The sequence below is a fragment of the Rhododendron vialii genome, chromosome 11a, assembly GCF_030253575.1.
Source record: "Rhododendron vialii isolate Sample 1 chromosome 11a, ASM3025357v1".
Lineage (NCBI taxonomy): Eukaryota > Viridiplantae > Streptophyta > Magnoliopsida > Ericales > Ericaceae > Rhododendron > Rhododendron vialii.
The window spans coordinates 38,823,077-38,849,124 of NC_080567.1; the positions used below are offsets into that span (position 1 = coordinate 38,823,077).

At 38.1% G+C, this 26,048-nt stretch overlaps 3 protein-coding genes across 4 annotated transcripts; all 3 read right to left on the reverse strand.

Moving 5' to 3' along the window:
* Window positions 1-1,488: 1,488 nt before the first annotated feature.
* Window positions 1,489-9,342, reverse strand: LOC131308207 (serine/threonine-protein kinase STY46). The gene is made up of 16 exons (XM_058335060.1): window positions 8,926-9,342; window positions 7,984-8,098; window positions 7,681-7,754; window positions 7,409-7,519; window positions 6,964-7,018; window positions 5,939-6,049; window positions 4,418-4,468; window positions 3,985-4,157; window positions 3,796-3,903; window positions 3,388-3,461; window positions 3,116-3,291; window positions 2,897-2,992; window positions 2,558-2,638; window positions 2,418-2,471; window positions 1,926-2,060; window positions 1,489-1,786 (listed from the first exon to the last, which is right to left on the reverse strand). Exons 1-16 carry the CDS (start codon window positions 9,117-9,119, stop codon window positions 1,706-1,708), a joined length of 1,689 nt encoding a protein of 562 aa, XP_058191043.1. The 5' UTR covers window positions 9,120-9,342; the 3' UTR covers window positions 1,489-1,705.
* A 7,160-nt stretch (window positions 9,343-16,502) lies between these two features.
* Window positions 16,503-20,981, reverse strand: LOC131307779 (F-box/LRR-repeat protein 10). 2 transcript variants are annotated; one of them, XM_058334462.1, is made up of 4 exons: window positions 20,731-20,981; window positions 20,437-20,642; window positions 20,077-20,170; window positions 16,503-18,162 (listed from the first exon to the last, which is right to left on the reverse strand). In XM_058334462.1, the coding sequence occupies exons 1-4, from the start codon at window positions 20,902-20,904 to the stop codon at window positions 16,708-16,710; spliced, it is 1,929 nt and encodes a 642-aa protein (XP_058190445.1). In that variant the 5' UTR covers window positions 20,905-20,981; the 3' UTR covers window positions 16,503-16,707. The 2 variants fall into 2 exon arrangements, with proteins under 2 accessions (XP_058190445.1, XP_058190446.1); XM_058334463.1 differs by lacking the exons at window positions 20,077-20,170; window positions 20,731-20,981 and having other exon boundaries at window positions 20,437-20,576.
* Window positions 20,982-22,744: 1,763 nt separating this feature from the next.
* On the reverse strand, window positions 22,745-25,219 carry LOC131308244 (heterodimeric geranylgeranyl pyrophosphate synthase small subunit, chloroplastic-like). The gene is made up of 2 exons (XM_058335112.1): window positions 24,666-25,219; window positions 22,745-23,548 (listed from the first exon to the last, which is right to left on the reverse strand). Exons 1-2 carry the CDS (start codon window positions 25,017-25,019, stop codon window positions 22,880-22,882), a joined length of 1,023 nt encoding a protein of 340 aa, XP_058191095.1. The 5' UTR covers window positions 25,020-25,219; the 3' UTR covers window positions 22,745-22,879.
* Window positions 25,220-26,048: the final 829 nt, after the last annotated feature.

The window sequence follows — 26,048 nt, forward strand, 5'->3', positions numbered from 1 at the left end:
TGATTTTTGTTAATAATAATAGGGATAAACTATCTATTTTACAAAGCAAAATTCAATTTTTGACACTCCTATAAATGTCCGATCAAGTTTGTTTTTTGCGTGAATACACTACTATGTGAGATCTATAAGATGAACAGTTTAGATCAACAATAAACACATGATACGACTAAAAAAGATGGAAGTGAAAAAGTGAAATTTTCTACCGCCGGTAGAAAGAATTTAATCTCTACTCGTAATCGTCAAAAATAAAAGAGTTGGGTAGTCTAAAGGATCAAGAATGAATTATTAAATACTGTCTACCACTTACTATTTGTTTTCATAATCATAAGCACTAGGAGAATGCAAGCATTCGACCACCTCTCAAGATGGTCAACTGAGCTAATAATTCGTTTAATAAGAGTCATAGGCTGCGAACAATCAAAACAATACAGTTGGTTGGAATTTTCATAGTAGGCAGTGTTAAGGGCTTAATGAGCCTAGTTTTGCAACACACTGAGTTCTGGCTATGTCCGTTTGTACAAGCTTATCCAGGCAATTAATATATACATAGACATTGTTAAACCCAACAACATAGGTGGTCATGGGTGTGACTATTGCGGAGCATCTATCTATAAATACTACTACTATGCTAATCTATTGAGCCTTCAAAGTTCCCAATTCTTAATTTATAGAATTCCATTTTATTTTATTATTAAAATTGAGAGAGAGAGAGAGAGAGAGAGAGAGAACAGGGGGAGGGATGGAGAGAGAGAACAGAAGAGGGTTTGAGAGAGAAATTTGTCGGGTAGTCAGATGTTTCGCAATATTATGTATAGAAGACTTAGAGTATACATTTTCTTGTGGTATTTTACTCAAAATTTTAGTTTATAACAGTAGATATATCTTCCCATGCATAGGAGATGCCTAACTAGAATGAAGTGCCGTTTCGTTTTCTTTTTAAACATTCTTTTTATAAAAAAATAATAATTTCAAACTCAAATATAATGAAAATAAAAAATAATTTTCCAATTTTTTTTTTTGCACCGTTTAAAAGATCTCAATGAAATCTATCAAACAAGATCCATATTGGAAGGAGGAAAAAAAATTATTTACGTAAACACATGATTTTTAAGCTTGAAATTACATTCCTTTTCAAAAAATTCATTTTCCCAAAAAACTGGAACGGAGCCTAATTGTTTTGGTTCCCACATCATTTTCGCCATGAGGTTATCCTATTTTATGGCTTTCTAAGACGGGAGATTAAGGGACTTGTTTTTCAAATGCTGGAAAATGGTGAAGGCATCCAAATTTTTCTTACCATGAGACTAATTTTCTTAGTGAAGGGCAAAGTCATGTTTGTTTCACTAATTTCGTCTCATTCTCTTCCAACGAGAGGGTAATATCCAGATAAATGTGACTATTCGAATCCCAGATAATTCATTTGATGATGGAAAGCCTTTGCTCCCTCATATATCCCATAAATGAAACAAATATTTCGAAGCTTCAACATATTAAACCCAGCAGAAGTTCCGAAGACTGGGAACGGTGGTAAACATATAAATGTCACAAACAAAACAATATATATATATACACACGCGCGCGCGCGCGAGAACCATTAGAATATTGATGAAGAGAACAAACACTGTACAACACAGATGAAAAGTAGACAGGGAATGGCCCAGGATTAGCTCTTAAGTAATTATAACAAACATTGAATTCCTTCAAATCAGAGATGACCCCGTCGAAGGACTGAAAAGAATCCACCAGCTGATTTCTCTTTAGGTTGATCCTCTCCTTCATCTCCAACCTGTTCCAAATACTTCAAATGTCAAATACTCCAAATGACAGAAAAGCTTAATGTGGATTGGCACATTTCTTTTGTCCATGAGAACCAACGTTCAAAACTGCAAAAGGTCCAATCAATGTCAGTCAAAACCACATAATACCTCCTTCGCTATTTGCTGCAGGATATCTATTACTTCACAGAAGTCGGGTCTTAGGTTTGGTTCTTGTTGCCAGCATCTCTCAAGCAGCTCAGCAAGTTTTCGATGAGTGTTGTTTGGGATGGTAGGCCTTAGACCCTGAAACCCAAGCCAATAATTTTTTTTTACGTGGTGTCATATAAGAAAACCTAACATACTTCCAACTAGTAAGCTGACAACGGCACCAAAAGGAGAAGAAGAACAACAACAAAAAAACTGGCAAAACTCAGTCGTATGGATATATTGGGCATGTACCTCCCTACTCAAACCATAGACAGTGTTTTCACAGGGACTTACGGGGGATTTGTGGAGAAAAGGTAAACAAAATATAGGAAGCTAATGAAGTAGATATGCTAAAATTGTTTATATGGTTTTCCTATCATTTCCCTGGGGGTAAATCCCTCCGAAAACAGGTTCCAAGTGACAAAATGAACTGCTACTGGAACGGGTGTTTACCTTTTGAACTACTCCGACGGCAGCTTGTAATGGGGTTAAATACTCATGCGGTAGCTGACAAGAAAAATATGAAGGAATGTAATTACCAACCTACTTAAAATGTCCAATCCAATAGTTCTCAAAACAAAACAAAAAAATACCTTCCCGGTTAGCAACTCCCACAATACAATTCCGAAGCTAAAAACATCAGCTTTGTGATCATAGGGCTTGTGTTCTATCACCTTCAAGGCAAAATAAAAATCTTAAGAACATGCCCAAGATAACAAACGACCCACACCTTCGAAGCATAAATTACCAGCCAGAAAGATCAATTAATTACATCCAAAATGCACATTAAAGCAGCAAGGAAAATGATGGATTCTGCTGGCTATGACATTATATCTTTGCTACTGCTTCAAAAATCTTGTTGGCTACTAAATTAGACTTCTGCCATCTCAATCAAGAGGAACACAAATGTAGATGTCATAAAGAAAGAGCACCTCAGGAGCCATCCATCGATAGGTCCCGGTTTCTGCTGTCATTACTCCAGTTTGAGATTTTACTCTCGCAACTCCAAAATCAGCCACCTTAACTACCTGCAACACAAGATAATAATATGGACCAATATTCCAGATAGAGAGTGAGTATCATTGTCAAAGAAATACATTATAAGAAAAAAGAGTCAGATCATTGAGATCCAGATAAACAAAACGCCTTACCTCATTTTCATCCATCAGAAGATTGGCAGCCTTCAAGTCTCTATGAATTATATTATTTTGGTGTAGGTAGTTCATGCCCTTTGATATATCAAGTGCTACTCGAAGTAAAGATGGTAGTTTAAAAGTACCCTTTTGTTTGTGGAGATAATCGTACACGCTTCCACCAGACATGAACTCTGGACTCAAAATGAAACCGTAATGGTCAATACAAACAAAACTCTGATATAAGCATTTACATTTAGAGAGACATTCACACATTCATTACAGACTACCTGTAACAATGCAGAAGGTTGGAGGTTTGGTGCATGCCCCTATGAATTGCACAACATTCTTGTGTCGAACTTTCCTGCAATCCACAAAGAGCATAAACTAAGAAGACCTGAAGTAGAGTCGGTGCATCACATAAGCTAGAGCTTGTCCCACGTTGGTTAAAAACACCTCCTGAACGAGCACATCAAAACCTTGAGGGCCTTTACACTCATAGCCAATGTATCGGAGCAGGGGTTTAGGGGACTGGGGCAATACAAGCCAAAGAAAAGTCTATAGTTCGACTAGAGAATAAATCACCAAGCCCCCATCTTTCTTCCTTCTTTTTTCAAATTGAGAAGTGTGGACAAAAGGAGCAGGCCATAAAGATCCCCAAACTCATTCAACAAGTAAGAGTTTTGGATTTGGCATACCTCATGATAAATACTTCTTGAGCAAACTCCTTCTGCAAGTCAGAATCTATACGCTCGGGCTTGAGGACTTTGATTGCCACTTCCTGACTACAGTATGTACCTTTGTAGCTGCATCAATCGAAAAAAAAAATCAGCTAGTTCAAACCTCAAAACTTAATAAACCAACTGTCCAAGATATCCTAAACTTACAGATCACCATATGACCCTGATGCCACTTTAGTCTCAAATTTTATAAGTTGAGGATCAATTTCCCAAACATCAGTCCCATCGTTAGGTATTGTCAAATGATCAGATCTGTGTTTGATCCTCATCTGCTCTGGCTCGACCATAGGGGATGACAGATGGTTGGGCCAAGATTGCTTCTGTATAGCAACACAAAACTCGTCATTAAAAATCAATACCGACTAACAATAAATGGAATGGAGAAAAGCACAGCATGCATCTTGTAAAGTTTATATAAAATCTACACTGTTCACATTAGCATTGGACATTTCAGTTATAAGTAGAGGGCCAAAACCAAAATGTAAGGATTTTTACTGATGCCTGGTGACATCATAAAAGTTTTAGGAGCCTCTCAACAAGTTACAGGATCAGCATTTCAAAACAAATAGCAGCTAAGTACCTCAATCTTCAACAATTCCTTTTCCAATGTAGCTTGAAGCTGCTCGGTGTCCTAAAAGTTGTCAAGAAATCAGCCAGAACAGTTCTAACAAATTGAAACAAAAGAAACAATACATATTTTTCAAACTCAGCCACTATAGTGAAAGTTATTCCTCAAAATCTATGTAGATGGAATCTTCAAAATAAATCAGGTAGACTTGGACACTTAACAAACAGATAAGGGTGTGGGATATGTCTTTGACACCTATATTTTGTTCCGGAATTGCTCGATTGGAAGGAAAAAAACAGGAATCGTTTTTTTCTGAGTAAACACACCCTTGAATAAAGGTTTCATAGGTCCAAGTCCAACCCTAAAAACATAACCATACCTGAACTTGTATCCCAGTCCATATAACATAGCTTAAAATGCTGAAACTCTATCGGTCTATTTAGTCTAAACAGTGTGTTAAGTTATGGGTTTATATGTAATTAGTTGTAGTTTACATTTAATCTCTTATGTAAGTAGATTAGGAGACAAGGGTCTAATTTGTAATTAATATTTACATTTGTATAAGTATAACGTAATGAAAAATAAACCCTAATTTTTGGGTCTCAATTTTGGTGTCCACATTTACATGGTATTAGAGCTCTTCGATCCAGCCTCGTCATACAACCTCCAACAGCCCTCTTCGGCTCTCGCCGGACACCGATTGTTCTCCGACAGTTTTTTTTCCAACACCGACAGCTCTCCTTGGAATTACTGATAATTGTCCTATGAAACTCTACTGTAACAATAAAACTGCCATCGACATTGCTCATAATCCTGTTCAATATGACAGAACGAAGCATATAGAGATTGACAGGCACTTCATCAAGGAAAAGCTGAACGCGGGTTTGATATGTATGCCTTTTGTGAGATCTAAAGATCAACTGGCTGACATATTCACAAAAGGGTTTGGTAGCAAGAGTTTTCACCCCATCGTGTTCAAGTTGGGCTTGATTAATATCTTCGCACCAAATCAAGCCCAACTTGAGGGGGAGTGTTAAGGTATGGGTTTATATGTAATTAGTTGTAGTTTACATTTAATCTCCTATGTAAGAAGATTAGGAGATAAGGGTCTAATTTGTAATTAATGTTTACATTTGTATAAGTATAACGTGACGAGAAATAAACCCTAATTTTTGGGTCTCAATTTCGGTGTCCACATTTTACACAGTGACTCCCAACTAGATTGTTAAAAGTATGTCTCCAAAGTCACTTACATTACTAAACTGGTTAATTTCAGAAAACGACAACAAAACTCAACACAAAAAGTGGGAAAACATTTCACAATTCTTTCATATTCAAAAATTCAAATAAAGATCTGAGCACAATTATCTTGATGGTGCTTATGCTGAAAAACATGGTAGTAGAACATAATCATGTATGTCTTTATACAGATACATATATACCCATACTACACACCAGGTAGCCGGATTTGTTTCTCTGAGGATATAAGCATTGGACTACATAAATGGATGAAAAATAATTAGAAAAATATACCTCGTATGGCCAACCATCAACGACAAAGACATCCAAGGAGTACCCGTCTACTGTAGAGAAAGCATGTGCCTCCTGTATGTTAAGCCCAACCTCAGCTAGTAAGGCAGTCAACTGCAGATTTTCCACAAATCAGAGACCACGTGGTGGAAGCACAATCAGATAATAAATGGTACTTTTATTTTCACCAAGAACATGCTACATGTCCCTGGTCAGTAAGTTCAGATCTAAAAGCTGTTTCAACCATGCTCCACCGTTACTGTCTTCCACACTTGTGGACACAAACTAAGCGTCCAACACGGGCTTTTCGTAAGATAGGCAGGTTAGGACAAAATGACTTTCAAAAGAATAACATACAACTAAGATTCTATTTCATGCATTGCTCTCCATAAATGGTAGAAATATGAGCTTCAAGCCAAGCTTTATTCGACAAAGAGGATTAACACATCTACCTCTGATTGGAAAGTCAAATTGCATTTTTATGTATTGGTGAATGGGTAAATCCAATGCTTGAAAACAAACATTGTAACTGATATCCTCTTCTATATAAGTAATATAAGTAATGATTGATGAGGAAGACATGTTTGCAGACACTTGATTCTTGGTGCTACCATGGAGAACATGGGACCTGCCAAAAAAACTGTGCATGGTTTGTTTTGCAAGGAACGTTGCTAGTTAACTAGAACAAAGCTGCAACAGTAAGCCTTTACCAAGGTTTCTAAATCAAGAGTTCATATTGATGATCCCAGATGTTTTCACAAGCATAAAGATCATACAACAACAACAATAACAGAACCCATCTAGTCCCCAATTATTGGGGGTATGGGCGGGGGAGGTTTGGAGACAAACCTAACCTTTGGCAATATATGCACAAAGTGGCCGCTCTTAGAATACTACTGAAACAGTAAAGTTGGGCCCCATTGTGCATAGACCACATCTTCCCAGTTCATGAAAGTCATCCATCCACTTCAGATTCATATGAACATTAAACACATATTTGTACTAAAATAAGCAAACACGCCAACTACCTGACTGAGGAGCTTTGGCTTGTCATCTGTGGAAAAAGTAATTTCATGCATAGGCCTGCATATTTGTCAATCATATGAAAGCATAAGCTACCAAATGCAAAACAGAGAAATGCTCGTGATAAAACTTACTTGAAACCAGGATACAACTGGTTGGCATCATCTACTTAAATCAGATGTTCAGTGGTTTCCCAAGAAAGGAATATACCATTTAGAGGTATTGGGTTTGAAAAACTGACTCAACGACCAGGGAAACTGAACAGGCACGAGCATGCAAATGAAAGCGATCATGCACAGAAGTGTTCATGCCACATCATAAATTTTTTAGGGTTCCACAACAAATCACATGCAAAAATGCTTTTAAATACAATAAAAGCCTCAAAAAGATATTCTAGCAACAACAGAGCAAGGGGCAGAAAGGGGTTTAATGAATCTTGGCAGCATATACCTGGAGCAATTAACATGAGAAACAGTACTATCGCCATTTTGAGATTTGTTTGCTTCAAGTGCAAGGCCTTCAAGATTAGGAGATGAACCAAAGGCAGGTGGTGGGTGGATGCTTACATATTAGAGAAAAAGGTACCAATGTCAGCATTATCATTGAGAAGGAATGGTGGAATGAACAATGAAACAAAAGAAATGGACCACTGACATACAAAATGTGACCTACATCCAGCAAAAACCACGAAAATATTAAATCAGGTAACAAAAAGTACAAACCTTTGGGCCCCTTCGTTCCTTGGAGAGCTTGAACAAGCAGAGTCGGCTATATTTCCATCAGAGACGGGAGGAACCTGCAAGAGACCATGAATTTGAAATTTTCAACTGACAGCAGGGAACCAATTCTCGTCTGAAACCGGTTTCCAATATGCAACCCTTTGAGGTAATGATGCATAATCATGCATTAGCTCAATTGTATGTAAGAACGCAACCAAGTTACTCATTGAACTGGTCCAGAAGAACATCAGAGTATGCAATATGAAATGAAGTAACCCTACCCTGATGCAGGGACAGCTAACTTACCTGCACTAGCCGAATTTCGAATGCAGGTCTGTTGGAAGGTTCATGAGCTAGTAGTAGTAAACGCTTGTGAATGAGAACATCTTCTGCCCTCTCCGCATTCACATCAAGTGCATACCTGCAACGCAGAAGATCAAAATCATCAACAAAAGAAACCAACTCCTTTTCTTACGGCAGTCATCAAATCAAACAGATAACTGAGACAATTATATGTTTTAGCAAAAGAATGTCAATCCTATCAAGCAATTCATGAAATCAAAGTACATATACTTGCTGTTGGTACTTTTGCTAAATTGCAATGTAACTATATGGACCCGACTGCGCAACCCAAACCTCCGAAAGAGGTAGTGCGGCCACACCAGTCACGGCCCCCACTTACCTGCAGGGTACCCACTGGACCCAATGGGGAATCGAACCCCAGACCTTCGGGAGTACTCCCAAAACCAGGGCCGAGCAACTGGGGCAACCCCAGGGTGTGTGATTTGAACTTACAACAATCAAAATATGCTAGTGATGACAAAATCAGCCTTTTAAGGCTTTAAGGAGTACTAGATGAATAAAGATAAATGAGAGAACAACATTTTAACACCAAAAAAATCCAAGAACTAATCAAAGCAAAAAGATTTATGATCTCCATAGAGAAAATCAGACAAACCTAAGCAGATAAACACTAAAAAAAGAACTCAGTCTCAAAAAATTACAAAATCACAAACACGTCGTACAAACCAAATGAGAGAGAGAGAAAATGAGCAGAAAAAAGTGAAACTAAGCCGTGTAACCATGGTATATGAATTGCAAAACAGAATTCACTTTGTAGCACCTTCTATTATTTTCATGATAATCAAACGCCAGAAAAATGTCATTTTGATTTCTCTTTCATGCATTTTTCAGTTTAATCAAACGGAACCGTAGGAAAAAGAGTGGTTAAGGAAAAGGTAAAGGTACCGAGTAGGAAGGCGAGTGAAGTGAGCCCAAAGTTCGTCGTCGAAGCCAGGTTCTTGGGCCTCTTGGTTATTTGATTCTTTGAGCCTACGTAGGACCTCATTGTACACCTCTAGCTTCCTTCTCTCTTGCCGATAACTTCCAGGCGACGATTCCACCACTCGGCTACCACAGCTCTCGTTATCTTCCATCACCATTGATTTCAGTGCCAAGAAAATTTTGATTGACAACCAAATCCGAAGGAGTAGAAAAATGACTGAGATGCGGATTTGAGAAAGCTTTTCAAACGTACGTACGTTTTTCTGTTTTAGTTTTACATACTACTCCGTAGTAGTATACGAGAGGAAACAGGGGAAGTGGTTTTACCTCTCTTTCTCTCTCTACGATTCTCTCTCACTGGGTCTCTCTGTAGTCTGTACTGCAGTAGTAGTTATCTTTCGTGATGGTGGGGTCTTGTTTCCGAGAATGTTTCATGGCGTAGTGCGCACCCTCCCTCAGGCCAACGTGGATGATTATGCTTATCTCTATGGGTTTATTGTAGGGAGTAATAATTAACTTGACTAGATTAGATTAGATTAGATTAATCCCAATGTTAAATCGGAGTATCAGACCGACCACCGACTCATATGATAGCGGATAGCCAATCCCTTTTTTTTACTTTTTTTTTAGGTTTTAAGATCCTAAAACCTAAATGAAAAGTTAGATGATTAGATCGAGCACTTGTAGGTAGCGGATTGAGCTAATTTCTGGAAGGGGCTCTTGAAAACATGTTTTAAATTTAATGAACGATTCGGATTATTTATATAGAATCCGTATTAAATCCCACATTACGATCTGTGCGTGAAAAATCTGTGTCATCAGAACTACTGCTTTTTTTACTTGAACAGCTCATGATAGCCCTCCCACCCAGATTTCAGTGGGCTAGGACAAAACAATGTTGGCTTAAAGAAATCAATCCGGACACAAGGAAATTTTGGTATATCCGGTTTCGATTCTCCATACGAGACTTCATTCGCAATCAAGATCTACTGTAAGAACCCTTATGAAGGGGATTGTGATATCCCCTTTTAGTCCGTTGATCCAGCCTTAAGACCTCGTTTGAAAGGTAAAATGGAGGGGTATTAGAGTATCCGCAATGGGAATAATCAAAATCGATAATCAAAATGTGTCACTTCAGCATTTGATTATCCATTTAATTCATAATCAAACCTAACAAATTTAATCTTCACATTGGTTATTTTTGTATTTCTATAAAAAAAAATCCCACAATACGTAATGCATCTATGTCCAATTGCAAACGAGTTCCAATCACGCACCCGACCACACCAAATTATTCGTCTCGATGAGACGATTCTAATGTGAGGTGTTTTTTAATTTTTTTAGTTTTGAATTTGATTATTGGGTTTGGTTATTGAGTTTTGGTTATTGGTAAAAGTTGTTAAGTTTGGTTATTTAAAGGTCAAAATTTGATGAGTTGCTAAGAGGTTGCTAAGTTTGGTTATTACAATGTGAGCACTTTTTTTAGCAAACATTGCTAACTTTAGCAACCTTTTAGTTTTGATTATTACATTGTAGATGCTCTTAACTAAGGTCATCCACAGTGGTATAATCAAATGCCAATTGTTTTTAAAGTTAACAATGTTGGTGCAAAAGATTATTCACAATGGTATAATCAAACTTAGCAACATTCTTAGAAATAATCAAATTTTGGGCTTTGCATAATCAAAATTAACAACCTTTTTCAATAATCAAAATTTGTGGATCCTACACCACATAAGTTAACTAGTTCCAAAATTTGTATACACACGTGTTTTAACTAGTATTTTCTTCTTCCCTTCTTCGCCCACTATTTTTTTTTTTTTGGTTAAAAAAATAAAATTGAAGAATAAAAATTTTATGTAGCCAAGCTTTTTCAAATTTTATGTAGCCAAGCTTTTTCGCTATTCTATATTTTTTTCATTTCGCCAACAAACTATTTCTCTTTCTTTTCCTCCAAAAGTGAAACTCATATCTCTCGATCATCTACAATTCAATCCATCGTCGCCAGATTAAGGTGTTTCACTTTTCTTTCCTGTTTCTACTACCCACCCCCGAAAAAAAAAGAAAGAAAAAATCATAATAGGAGAGAAGGAAGTCACCGATTTTTTTTTTTAAAATTAAGAGAGAGAATCGATATATTTTAACTCATAAAAAACGTAAATGGAGGGAAGTGAATGACGGAAAACAGGGGGGAGAGAGAATGAAATTGTAGTGGACCCCATATTTTAATTATGGACTAGAAATGACTATAATGAAGCTTAACATTGTTAAGCTTAGCAACCTCTTAAGTGAATAATCAAAAGCTGATGTGTCAACTTTTCGTTATCTTTTTTTAATTATACCACTGTGGATGGCCTAAGCTTCGGATTCTATTGTATCCCCTAATACTCCTGGAAGGAGTCCAGGAGTATTATTTATGGGGAGGTTTTGGGGTATTATTACATAATATCCCCGAATAATACATTCTCTCTTCCATTTCAACTACAAAATAACTTTATCCTTCCATTTTATCCCTCATCCAAACCAAGTACTATTTAATCCACCCGGCACATCAATATGGGTTCACCCTTCTTACATAATACCCCCTATTATTTTATCTCCCTTCATAACTAATACTCCAAATTCTTATCCCGTATTCAAATGGCCCCAAGTGATTGGAACGAAAAACTCGGTTTGATTTGGTTTACTCTAATCTTTTTACTCTATTTATACATCTTTCCTTCTTTTCAATCTGTCCTTTTTCTCTAACTGTTTCCTGTTTAAAGGAAAAGAGCCTTTTAATAGTTTTTCCTAGTGCTTGCCAGCTCCATTCCTTGGAGGGAATGCACATAAATATGGAGCTATGATGTAGTACTTGCATATAAATGATGAGTTTAATTTATCTCTAAAGTGTAAAAGAGATAAGGTCGAGTCTGCAAAAACTTACTTTCCTTTCTTTCACAAAGCTCTTATTTTTGTATAAAGTGTGTATTTTGGGGAAAAGAAGTTAGGGTATCCTTATTGGTATTCAACAACCAATGTGCCCTTTCAAAAATGAAAAAAGGAAGATAAAAAAATAAAAAATAAAAATTGTGCGGACCACCATTTTTCTGGCTAAAAATCCTCTATATTGGATTGGGAGCTACTTCGAAGGTTGAAGCAAAATGTTAGTGGGAATTCCACCACCTATTTGGAAAGGAATTAAAAAAAAAAGAAAAAAACTTTCATTTGAAGACCATATTGATCATTGACAACAAAAGTTGAGATACTATTGTTTGAGAAAACCATTCCCTTGACCAAGTCCAAATTCATGTCTGAGGGCATGCTATAACATAATCAAGGTGATGCAATTGCGGTGGGGTAGATTTTTACCATAGAGAACAAAACTCTTTGCATGTATTGATTGCAGCTTTTTACTCACTATTCAAGATACCCACGTTTGGAATGACGTGCCCTTTATAATTGCGTAATTGATATCCTGACTTGATCGAGAATACTCGTTTCAATCGTTTATGTCCCTTATTAATGAGATATCAGTTTCTAAGAGTATAGACCTCACATGATTTTGTGACAGAGAAGAGTTTTGGGACACCGTTGCCCTGACCATTGAATAATTATTCCACGATCAACCTAGCACGTCGGTAAAAAAAAGAAAGACTCACTGTGTCATTACTTGAAAATCAGTAGAAGAAAAGCTAATTTCCCGTCTTAATAAAACCTACTAGTATTAATTGAGCCACGTACTAAGGAATGAGGAATCACAAGCAAATAACAGAACTTTGCAACAACTAAAGATTCCTTTTTCTACGGTCACGATGTTTTGATTGTGGTCACACCACTCCCATTTGTCTGTAAACGTGTGCGCAACATTATTATTATTATTATTTTTATTCGTATGCGAAACATGTTTGATCAAGTAAGTATGAGAGACCTAGTAAATGATCATCGTTCACGATGTTGCATATTTGAATTCAATGGAGGCTAAAATATTATTGACCTTAAGATCACTGGAGGGTTTGTTCCGTTATTAACTTTAAGATTTCGCAATTAATCGAGATATGTGTGAAGGTCAATTACTAAGAAAAAGTATGCGCAACAAATTCATGAACAAAATGTGAACGACAGATGAGGAGAGAGGGGGAGAGAGAGAGAGAGAGAGAGAGAGAGAGTTGTTTAGAAATACTGATGAATGATGCAGGCATGTAAGGTGGAGAATGAGTACAGGATTGATAAGAGCATGACATTTCAATGTCGTCAATGATATTATTAAAGAAAACGTGCCCACTACGCTCGCATTACGTTACGGCTAATCCTAGTATTTCTCATCATGTGTTAAACATTCACAGCACATTTGGACGGTGAGAATGAGTGAGATAAAAAAGTAGAGCCATTTCTCACAAAATTTCACCATTTTTGGTGAGATTGGTGAGAAAAGGGAGTAGCTAATCAAAACATTTTTTATTTTGTACTTTTCTATCTATTTCTCACCAAAATAATCAATCCAAATGAGTGATTTGGCTAAAAATCAAAATCTTTTCTTTTCATTTCTCTTGAAATCACACAATCCAAAGGGACTGTAAAAGCGTGGATCTAGTAAGTGATAGTAATAAACTAGTATCGAGTTTGACAATCAATGTGAGTGAATATATTATGTTAACTACGAATGATTTAGAAAGTACAGTATTATAATAGCAAATGGTATCATAATCTCAAATTCAATGTTGTTGGTCTACTGGAAATCGTTAATTACCACATCCAAAACCAATCCGGAGGAGAAGGCCCTACTCCTCGCGATATGCACGGCTGTTTGACCTAAATTAAGGGCGCATTTTCACTAAAATTTTTGGACTAGAAGTTATTGCAATTTTTTTCATGTTGTTTATATTAACCCCACAACTTATTCTTCTTCATTTTTCCCTTTATTTTTCTCCTCTAATTTTTCCTTTAACCCCCACATACCATCTACAACTTTTCTGGGTTAGTAAAAAGAATTTCACATTTTTGAACAAGAAGAAATTTTTCATAACTTATTGGTTAGCGGAAACGGCCCCCTAAATAACTGTTATCCGGAACGGAATAATCCTGTTGGAGGCGGCTTCTCTGCAGTTGGACTGCAGAGAGTCCCTTCAGTTGCATCATAGCCATTCATCTTTTCATTTAACGGTCCAGATTTTTAAAAACTTTTTTTGGAAAAAAGTTTAACTTTTCCCCGAAAAAGTTTTGTTTTCATCTCGACCGTTAAAAATACTATCCGAAGGTTGCGAGCGATCACTTGGACCGCACCCATGCAATCCAAACATGGACCGCAGTTAAGCCTAATTCAATCCTGTTTTGGTCTAACCTAAGCAATAAAACATCACAATAAATATGAATTTCATGAATAAGTAATGAAACTGTTGCGAGTAGAAATTTCAGTGCTATAAAACATTGCAAGTAGGAATGAACGTGTACCGACTACCAATCAGGGTTTCGGCCTATTTTGGTACTCCTGAAGGCAATTGGTGACACGACATCACAAGATTTTTGACGAGATGATGATGACATTCTAATTCAAATTTTCAGTGCCAGGTGAGTACTGCATGGTGTCCACTCGGCACATTTGAGCCATTCGATGCGGTTTTGGACGGCTCAGATTTGGAGAGAGAAAATGAGAGAGAAAGAGGAAAGTGAGGAGAGAGAGAGTTTCAAATCTGAGTCGTCAAAAAGTGCATCGGACGGTTTGAAAATGCCCAATAAACACCACGTGAAATATACTCACCGGGCATTGAAAAATTTCTCCTAGAGCAGGCCAGCAGGGGGGATAGTAACAGTACGTAGTAGAGCTAATCCGAATAAAGGGAGGGTCGGATCCTGAAAGGGTGGGGCAGAAGTGGCCTTTGGAGTTCACCAAAGGTCGGTTTGGAATCCGGAAAATTTTGATCACCCCAATCCTATAGGAATAGGATTTTCGAACATTAGTAGTAGTAAAATATAGTACTATTCAAAGCCGGGACCTTTTTTTCACTTGTCCGTACCCTTTTTTCCCGGGGGTAATAAAGTGAGCCGGTGAATTGGACTAATCTCTTCAGTCCCTTATAGCCATTTTCACGTATTTGCGTGAGTAAAGTGGCCCCATGGACAAATTGATTAACCACTACGACACCATCTTGGTTATTTGTTATACTCTTTATAATCAGGAAATGCAAAAAGAGCAGAGAGAACATGGGCAAGAAAGATGCTTGTCCCTCTCAACGCAGAGATTAGTGGAGTGGGAGTAGTACTACTACAGTATTTATTTAGCCCCTCAAATAGTCCGCCCTCGCAAAATTACATCGGACCAATACAATATTAGAAGGTGGAACTCTCAAAGTTTTTATGAGAAGAGTACTTTATTTCTCACTCTGATAGCATGTAACACTAGGGTTCTCCCCTACTTCTTGAATTTGTTGTTGAGAGAAAAATTATGGACATTCTGCTACGCAAAAATTACTCATTTCGTTTGTGATAATTGTATTGTGCGTAACAAATTGAAAATGAAAAAACACACATACCGTCCCATGTAACTTCACATTTCACAATAAGATAAGAAACCAATTATTGAATTTAGAATCTTCTTGAAATCATTGAATGTGGCCTCTCTCTCTCTCTCTCTCTCTCTCTCTCTCTCTCTCTCTCTCTCTCCTAAATGCAAGCATGATCTTATATACAACCACCACCAGCTATGTGTATCATTTCCATAATAAGATTTTTTTTTAAATTTCCAAAGTAATTCTCCGTTACTCTTCCTCACCATGAACTACAAATTTTAAGGACATACTGTAAAAGAGTTCCATAAGAGGAAAAAGGAGTTGCAAAAAACCATTGTGCAACGAATTCTCTCTCAACCCAATTAATTGTGTGGTTGTGTTGTCCGCTTTTGGCCCAACTCACCCAGTTGTGTGTGGTTGCCTTGTCCGGTTTAGGCCCAACTCATGAATTGAGCTCTCTGTGTGTGAGTGCACGCAAGCGCACCGGAGACAACCCCCCTCTACTCGTCAAAATCTCCTTTACTTGGGTGAAGGCAAGATTTGACTAGTGTCAATGACAGGACCATTAACCGCAAGATCAAAGAGATCGTAGCCTCTCCAATCCAAGTTTTGGACCAGGGAAAACTGTCCAAATCTGAACTATATATTGAGAGAACCAAATGTTCGAATCTGCTTAGGAATTCTTCGTGCGAAGCATTCAATTCTTCACATCGAAGAGTCTTTAAACAGATCCAAACCATTTATTGTTGTATTAGATGGTTAATATTTCGACGGTCTCCTCCACTACAAAACATGGATTGCAGAGGATCCACTTCCAAGATATTTCGACGGTCTCGTCTTCTCCAGTACAAAACATAGACCGCAGAGGATCTACTTCCAAGATCAAATGGCACATTGAAATTGTTGGGTTGTGTACTTTTGTATTCCTTGTCTCTCTCAAAGAAAAGAGAAGCTCCAACATCATTATTTTTCGAGAAAAATAAAGAACACAATCCAAGTTCCAGCGATGACCAAGTTCAAATTTCCAAGTATTTGAGAACTCTAACAAACAGACCATTCTGTAAAATACATGTTAATAGATGAACACTTGGTAGTTGTTACAACCATAATGAAGAAATTTGCGGGAGAAATTGAGACAACATTACTGCTTAGAGTCAGTCAGTAGAGTATGTTCACAACTAAGGCAAGCTTAATTACAACAGTTACACAACAACGAGAACGTAAAAGTAATGCAGAGACACAAATACGAATATCATGCAAATCAACCCACCAACTCGGCAACATTTTCAACCTCCTCCATCTCCTCATCATCACCACTCTCGTCGTTTTCACCTTCAAGAAGCCACTGCTCCAGCTCATCCACTTCTTCGTAGTCATGCATGTACGTTCCATCAGAGGTATCCCATTGGCCAGCACCCAACTCCTCACCCCGACAAGCCACACGCAAGAACGGCCTACTTCTAGCTAAAGCATCCACCAAATCTCTATTCACACTTCCAGTAACTCCCAACCATCTCAGCCTAGGAAAATAAGGCTTCTTCAACCATCGAAATGCAAGCTGCGTAAGCCCACCACAGTTGTACAGATCCAACAATTTCAACGTACTTCCGCGGCACCAATCCTCGTGAACTTGCATCGAAGCTAATGTAATAACTGAATTATCACCAATAAGTGGACATTGTCGCATTCGGAGCTCAGTAATTGGAACTCTACTTCTCGCAAGTAACAAAACACCAGCATCAGAAAGGTTGGGAAGATTTGATAGGTCCAGCTCTTGAAGCTCCAGTGAAGAAGAACCATCAAACAAAGAAGAGATGAACTTGTCTGTAAGTCTCTTGCAACCTCTGACGGACAAGGAAATTAGTGAACTTATCACCCCTTGTTTCAAGTATGACAACCCTAAATCGCTTATGTCAGAACCGTCTAATAGTAGAGTCTTTAATTTAGTAAGGGTGCCAATGGCTCTAAGGGATTCATCCCCAAGGCTCCTACAGTCCCTCAAATCAAGGAAAGTAAGATCCATGTTGGATGATAAACGCACGACCCCATGGTTTGTCAAGAGATTACACCATCTTAAGCTCACATGTGTCAGAGAAAGTGAAGTTGCAGAGATATCGTGGAATACAAGATCAGTTAGTTGGGTACCATGGGAAACCCTAAACTTGTACAACTTTGAGCAAGAATGTAAGATCGTCTTGAAACCTGTATCCGTAACACGACAAAAGCCTCCAAGACATATACTTTCCATGCTTGAGCATCTGTCAGCCATCAAGAGGACACCAAGATCATTAACTCTCTTAAAGCAAGTGGCAACAAACTCCTGGCTTCGGACTAAGGAAAGATGTTTTAATTTCCCATGTGGATTAATCTGCTGAAGGCCGGAGTTGGTGAGATCAAATGCAGCCGTGGGTTCTATTATTGGTGCATCTCGGAGGTCCAAATGTGTTAATGAGTTGAGATTTTTAGATATTGTTTTAACCATTGTGTCTGTAATGTAGTCTACAGAAAGACACAATTTGCCAATACTAGGCAATATGGAGGTCCTCGTGTGATTTGGAGACTGGTGGTGCGCACCAGGGGCGGTGAGAAGTTCGGTCACCATTAAAGATGAAACATATCCAATTTCAAGAGAAACGAGTTTTGCACAAGCCAAAGCCCAGATACGAGCAAAACTATCACGAACAAATGTTGAGACATCAAACATGAGAATCAGTGTCTGCAACAAATAAAATTAAATCACCATATTGAAAGAATAAATAAAATTAAAACCGAAAGGGAAAACAACAAGAAGAAGAGTCAAGGAATTTGCATGACATAAATATTGCAGAGAGGCGTCTCCCACACAAATGTTGGGTAAGGCATATATGCTAAGTCAATATGTACGCTATTCTTCAATTAGACATGCAAAAGGTGTGGTCCTTTTTCAGTATATAATCCCATGAATTCCAGACACTAAATCCCGAGATTCATAGGCTATGTTAGGAGAAGTGTCAACCACCATAAGTAATCTACAGCTTCAGCATTCTCAGGCAAGAGGCAACTGACCAAGGCAGAGGCGATGCCAATCACAAACTTAACAGGGTGACACAATTGGTTGGACAAAAAAATGCATTGATTGATGTTTCTTTAACGCATTAGTGCCTTAGTGGTAAAAAAATATAACGCATGACCAATTTATACTGTACAATTCAATTCGACATTGAACATTCAATGGGTTATCTATAGACATCTAACAGATAGCTCTTTATACATATTGATGACTTAAAATTTTCTTGTGCTGCATTCTTTACACATTACTTTTACAATTTCCTACAACCATCTGCCTTATGAAGCTCACTTTTCTCTTCCGTCCTTTCCTGAAACCCAACAATTGACCCCATTAGTGTAAACTTCTAGAGTCCCCATTGTCCATAGGTCCTGGGTGTTAAAGCTTTTCAACTGACATCACGTCTTTCGGTTATTGAGAAAAAATCAAATTTAGTAGGTACTCAGAAACTTAAAGCCTGTTAAGTTTTTCTTTACAACGAAAGAAGTAATCAATATATATTTTTCCTCTTTTATGTTCTTTGAGGTGTACTACTGAAATAGTACTTCACATCTCAAACTTGAAAACATTTTGGTCAAGTTTTTTCAAATTTCTAAGGATACTTTTAGTTCATTAGGGACATCTTATTTCGACTTATTATATCCTTATATGTGAAGTATTACTATTACCTTCTTACTGCATACAGCTTTTCATGTATTCAATTCCTCATCCTTTAAAACTACAATAGAAACAACATAGCTGCATCCCCTGAAAAAAGTGGGCAGTGATTTGCTTGTTTCACCGGATGGCCCCAGCCCCCAGGTAATTCGGCAAGATCAATTCCTCAAGTTCGGGTACAAAGAAAACTGGTGACTACAATAGAGCTCCACTATTAAGGTGTGTATTGGCAATCTCTACCAAGCACTCAACTTTTTTGTTCAACCGGTTTACAAATACATCAACAAGAATAGTTGCTTCTAGGCCATGCATATTCCCCATTCCTAAGATGTCTTCTACAATCTACAATGATCAGTGGACCTGGCCTTTTACTCCTCTTATTCCCCATATCAGCCTAGTTGTCCTAATCATGATGAAGTTGAATGGTCTGTATCCTGTACTCGCAATTATAATGCTGCAAGTACTTTGAATTCTAATACAATTCCTGTGCTATAAGTTCCCTGGCATAAACTTGTTTGGTTTCCTGAGTCCATTCCTAGGGACAATGGAAAAAGGTAATTGTAAATCAAGATCATCGTTGTCAAATCTTTGAGCCGACAAACTCCTTGGAAATCTTTGACCAAACTAATTCCTATGCATCTTTATTCAGAAAAAAGAAACACTTGAAGATAATATAAAGACCACTTTCTGTTTGAAAGACATATTGTAACTATTGTTCGCTAATCTTATTGATGGAATAAACCATCACGATTTCTAATGCTAGATAACATAACCATTCGTTATTCTGTTTTTCCTCTAATTATCTCAGTTCTAGGTTGGCTCATGACTTCTTGGAAACATGAGTACTTTCGTGACCGATTAACCATTATTCGTTAGGAATCATTCCAATAGCATTCAATGTATCATTTCTAGTAATGAAAATCTTACTTCTAATTCAGTGCAACCATTTAGCAACTCCTCTAGATCAGACACATGGATTGATCTCCCTCTTTTTTCTGCCACAGCACTCAAGTACAGAGACCTGAAGAAAAAAAGTAGATGCACAAAACTAATAACAATATCACTTGGCACAGACTTAGCAAAAAATAAAATAAAAAATCAGTTGGCAGAGGATATAAACATAACAGATCAAGCCCTACACAATTCAGAATTAACAATCCAGACCAACATGCAATTTCTTCACGTAGGAAAAAAAACTAATCATAATAATTGTATAACAACTGGGGAGAGAGAGAGAGAGAGAGAGAGAGAGAGAGAGAGAGAGAGAGAGAGAGAGAGAGAGCAAACCTAAGGTCCTTGCATCGTGCGCCGACCTGAGAGAGAAGCCTGCCGCTAAAATCGGAGCAATTATGGAGAGAAAGCTCAAGCAGAGAAGGCCGAAGGAGAGAATCAATAGCGGAATCGTCGAGGCGATGACAATCAACCTTGAGGGTCTGAAGGTAAGGGTTTGGAGGCAACAAAGGGCCCAGCAAATCGATTGAGGGCGCAACGTCCTGAGAGAGCGAGAGATAAAGAGAAATCAGATCCAAATCTAAAGAAAAGGTAGGAAATTGAATAGGTATAGGGGATGAGGAGGCTTACGAGGAGGAGGAAGTTGGGGAGAAATGAGAGGATGTGAGAAGAGCAGGTGTTGAGGGACTTGGAAGTGGAAGCGATTGAGCAGATGGAAGGGACGTCGAGCTTCGTCATGATCGTTGCCAAGAGAGCCGTGGGAAGAACCTCCATGCTCTGTATTTCTGCATCCCGATTCGCCATTCTCTCTCTCTCTCTCAAACTGCACTGTACTCCTTGGATAGATGTTACGGCACGATAGCCTGAGAAAGAAGGAATATCCCCCGAAACGGTACCGGGTACCGGATATGTGCTAAATTGGGATGCTAATCGAGCCAAACATTTTAAGCACAACATTGTTCAAGCTTGGCTCGACTCCTTGTTACATATGTTTAAGCTTGACTTAAGTTTAAAAACTTTTTGAGATTAGTTGTTCAAGCTTGAAATTTTGTGCTCGTGATAAGTTTGGCTTGTGAAATATACAAGTTAATCTCGAGCGAGCTAAATTTAGTGAAGTTTCAAACTTTCAAGTTTGAGCTTTAGCTCATTAAAGATTTAAGGTATAAAATGAAATGGTCTAATTTAAAACCATAAAGAAGAGCCAGCATCATTAATCTAAGCCAAAAAACCTTATAAACATAAAATTCAGTTACTAGCTACCATTCATCAAATTAATTAAATAATTGTTTCCTAACTACCTCTAAAGAATATGACTAAGTTCTATGATTCATAATCAAAAAATAAATAATGATAAGGTTTCTTCAATAATTTCTATTTGGATGCAGTAGAATTGTAAAACTGAAATATCTGTATGAAAGGCAGATTCATATCTCATATTTTGAGATATTTAATTTGTCTTTATATTTTTAGTATTTAAGGAATGACCATTTTGTTCCCGAGCCAAAAGGTATATGCTTAAGTTTGACTTGAATTTATAAACAAACGAAAAAACATAATTGAGCTTGTCTTATATTTGGAATAAACGGGTTTAAATAAGTCAAAAATCGAGTCAATCTCAAGCAAAGCCGAACTGTTTGGTTCATTTAGCAACCCTGAGCTAAATACTAATACTCCAGTTTGGTTCATTTATAGACAACAGTAAAGATACAAGTACAGCAAATGCTGTACAGCAGTCTTGCATAGACTCCTTTTGAGCCCTTCTCGGGTCTCATAAAGTTAATCGGAGCCGCTCATTTTGTTCAAAATACATCGTTTATGGTCCCTGTAAAAAATCACCTTAATTTGATATCGGAAAGGTTGTTTGAAGCAAAGTTGGATGATTCGTAAACAACCTTTCCGATATCGGATTGAGGTGATTTTTTACAGGGACCATAAACGATGTATTTTGAACAAAATAAGCGGTTCCAATCATCTTTGTGAGACCCGAGACGGACGCAAAAGAAGTCTGTGCGCAGCTGCTATACAGCATCTCCTGTACCTTTAGCAGCGTTCTATAGACGACAATTGTCCTTTGACATAACAATCCCTTGGACACACGTATTTCTCTTCTTCTTCTTTTTCTCATGCTTTTTTCTTTTTATCTGGACACAACATACGGAGTATATCTCACTGCACACAGAAATTATATGAGACTTCATTTTTTTCCAACGGCATGTGTGACTCATCAACTAAATTAATCCCTTGCTTTAATTGCCAAAATACTAATCATATTGCTGCTGCAGTTATATAGTAAAATTTCGAGGAGACAGTTAAAAGTTTTATGTTTAGTATTCAGATGCCGAGGCAGTTTACGTGCAACTCAACTTACCGAGAGCTGATTAAGAGAGTGAAAAGTAAATGAATCAAAATGAGAACATTCTAAGAAAAAAAGTTGAATAATTTGTGTTCCCTTGAATTCAATGAATTTTAACCTTTCCAAGTTTTAAGCATTTGGTTTGAAAAGCGAAGATCCATGCCCCAACTGGTTAAGGATGTGAATAACTCTTCTCATGATCCTAAAACTTTAAACTCAAATACTACTTCCCAGCTCTCCCATTATTCACACAACAATTAATTGTAGCAGTATAACTCATGCCACCCAGGGTAAGATCACAATTGTAAAGAGATGAGAACTTTCTTGTCTTGATGATAAAACATATTCTAGTCTTCTAGCAACCTAAACATCTGAAATTCAATGAACGGTTCAAGTGCCAAAATTTGCAAACTACACTAGTAAACTTTAATCACCAACACTAAAACCTCTGTCAGCAGCATAATCAACAAAGCTGTAGAGAGGGAACACCCTCTCACCATACTTTCCAAACCCATCCAATTCTCTCTTGGCTTTTGCTCTCAGATCCTCAGCCACTTCCATTGCCTTTTCAACTCCATACTTTCTCACATAGCTCTTCCCCCCCTTCTTCTTCTCCTCCTCCTCCTCTTCTCTCTCCTCACCCTTCATTTTCTCTTCCAAAACATCATCAACCACGTTATACAAAACCCCAACAGCTCGTCCGTATCTTCTCAGCCGTTGGATATCATCATCCCCAGCGCCACCCAGGAAACCGCCGCACACAGCGGAGCACTCACCCATTTCCCCGTACTTCTTCTCCTGGACGAACTCGACAGCATTGGACCCACCCTCGAGGTCAAGGAACTGGCCCGCGGCCATGCCGGTAGATCCAACGGCCCGGGCGATTTCGGCGATGACTCGGAGGAGCCGGGGCTCCGGGACCAGGTCCGGAGGGGTGTTGGAAACAATGTGGCGGAATCCAAGAGGGAACAGAGCGTCACCGGCGAGGATAGCCATATCTACGCCGAAAATGGTGTGGTTTGAGGGTTGACCACGCCGTGATGGGTCGTCGTCCATGTACGGTAAATCGTCATGTATCAACGAAGCGGCATGTACCTGTTAATCAGAGTAACAGAAAATGCATTACTTGCTTTTTATTATTTATAATTCAAAATGTTGTTCTTCGATTTTTTGAATTTGGTGTACAATTCAATTACATCAATCTAACCCATTTTCTACTGGGATCACTGACACAAACAACACGAATGCTAAAGATATACGTTGTTCGGCCTTCACGGAGAAATATGCGTTTTCACTAACGCAGCGGAAAATGGAGTTACAAACGTGCAAAACTCTCTCTCCCCCCTCTCTGGTTCACTATGTCCCTATTCCACCTCTCTCCCTCTGCTCTCAGCCATAAACATAAATAGACAGGAAACGGGTAGATAGTGGTGGCGTGGAAGTCTCCAAAGGCGGTGATGTCGCTCATCCATCTCTAAGGATGGAGTCACGTGGTGGCTAGTGGTGGCTGCCGCCACTGCAAAGACTTCAAAAATATTGTCACTGTAGTAGAAGTTTTTACTTCTAGTACTGAACTCTATAATCGGTTAAAAAATAGGGCAAGAGAATCTACGTTTGTACATACTCGTCACTACTAGATTAAAATCCGGGCTCTGTCATGCATCTCTCAATAGAGAAACCTAGGTCAACAATTTTATGGAAAATTCCAGGGGTAGGTTCTGCAGTAGTAGTAATATTTTGATTTGCCGAAGCTTTATGGGAAGGTGAATCAGGCGTAAAAATTGGATAGTTCAAAATTCTTAGTTCAACTCGAGCTATCAACTCTAGTGAAACAAACCTATTCGGGCTCCAATTTTGGTTAAGCCTTGCTAGAGCACCATGGAATTGATCCCATAAATTAGTCAAAATGCGCGTACACAGGCAAAATTGGACCTTTCTAAGTTTTTCCTAGTAGATATAGATCGATCAGCAAGAATCTGAGAACTCAGGGAATCAATTCATTCACAATAACTAAAAAATGGAAGAAAGAAAGAAAGAAGTAACACAAAACTAACCCCAAAAATAAAATGAAATCAAAGTTGATTTTGGGTACTGAATCAATGATAAAAATTTGAACTTTCAAACTTGGGGAAGAAATCTATTAATATTCACAGTGAATTCATTACGCAAAAAGGTTGGAAATTGAGGAGATAAGACAGAAAAGAGGAGTAACCATTTCGAGGGCGCAGGCGGTGGGGAAGGCGGCGAGGCGGTTGCCGCCGAAGAGCTCGCAGGCGGCGACGCACATGACCGGAGGAGCACGTTTCGCACCTTTGGCGAGCACAGAGTAACGCATGGCCTCGTAGATCTGCTGTGGGTACTTGACAGGTATGGCCTCGTCTAGCTTCTGATTGATTTCTGCTCTCAGAGTTGTCCAGTAAGTTCGAAGATCGAATTGGGTCGAAACCAGCGGTAAAGAAGAAGAAGAAGAAACTGAACACCGAATTTTAGGCTGGAAAATTGGTCTGCTGCTTTTCCCGAAGTTGGGTCTGGGAGACGATGATATATTAGCCATTGAGAAAACCATCGTTCCTCTCTCTCTCTCTCTCTCTCTCTCTCTCTAACTATCTATCTATCCCTCTCTTTATGTGTGTCTATGTATATACTGTATATTTTGGTATGTAGCTATGTATACATGCAGATTGAAAAATTGGCAGTGGTGGACCTGGTGGTGTTGGTGGCCTGGTGGGATTTCCCTCTGGGAAGTGGAGTATTTATTAGAGCGATGGATAATGAAAGCAAAAATGCTAGAGGCAAATCACCCGGAGACACATCAATCACGTGATGTGCCCCTAGCATGTTCCGAATGAAAGAGATGAGTTGACCAAAAGGTACTCCATCCGTTCTGATTTAATTGTCTTCTATTCTAATCGGTTAAAAAATAGGTTATATATTTGAATCCGTAATAAATTTCATATCAAATATGAATTTTATTTGATAGATCTCGACTAGTTCTATAATACAATATTTTCGAAATCACGTAAAACATTATAAAAAATGGCACGAACTTAAAAAAAAAACTATTAAATCCGAACGAAGAAAATAGTACTTTGTTAGGGCCCACACACTTGTTAGGAATGTTTTTTTAGGAGTATTAAAATATGTAAAGAACAAATTACTCCTACCGTCCCATTTTCTTGCTCATCTTCTTATTTAGGGTTGTCCCAAACAATTTTTTTTTTATGTCCAAAAAAATAGCAACCAAAACAAAACAACTTTCCATGTTAACACCATAAGGCTCCGTTTGTTAACCCCCTTTAGCCTTGGGATTGGACTAACAATTTCAATGGCTTTCGAATCCCTTATTTAGTAACCCAAAACTACTCTGAACTATGAATGTCACGGAATTAGTAAGACCTCAAATTGGGGGTATTAGCAATTAGCGGGATTAGTTTTGGAGATATTATTTATAAAGAGAGGATAAGATAAGAGAAAGTATTACTTATGAGAGATAAAATAAGAGGGTTTGGATGGTAAAAAAAAACAAGGGGAATTAAGGGGTATTAATTATAACCACCTCATAATCCATCCATAAATTATCCTGAAGGAGTCTAGG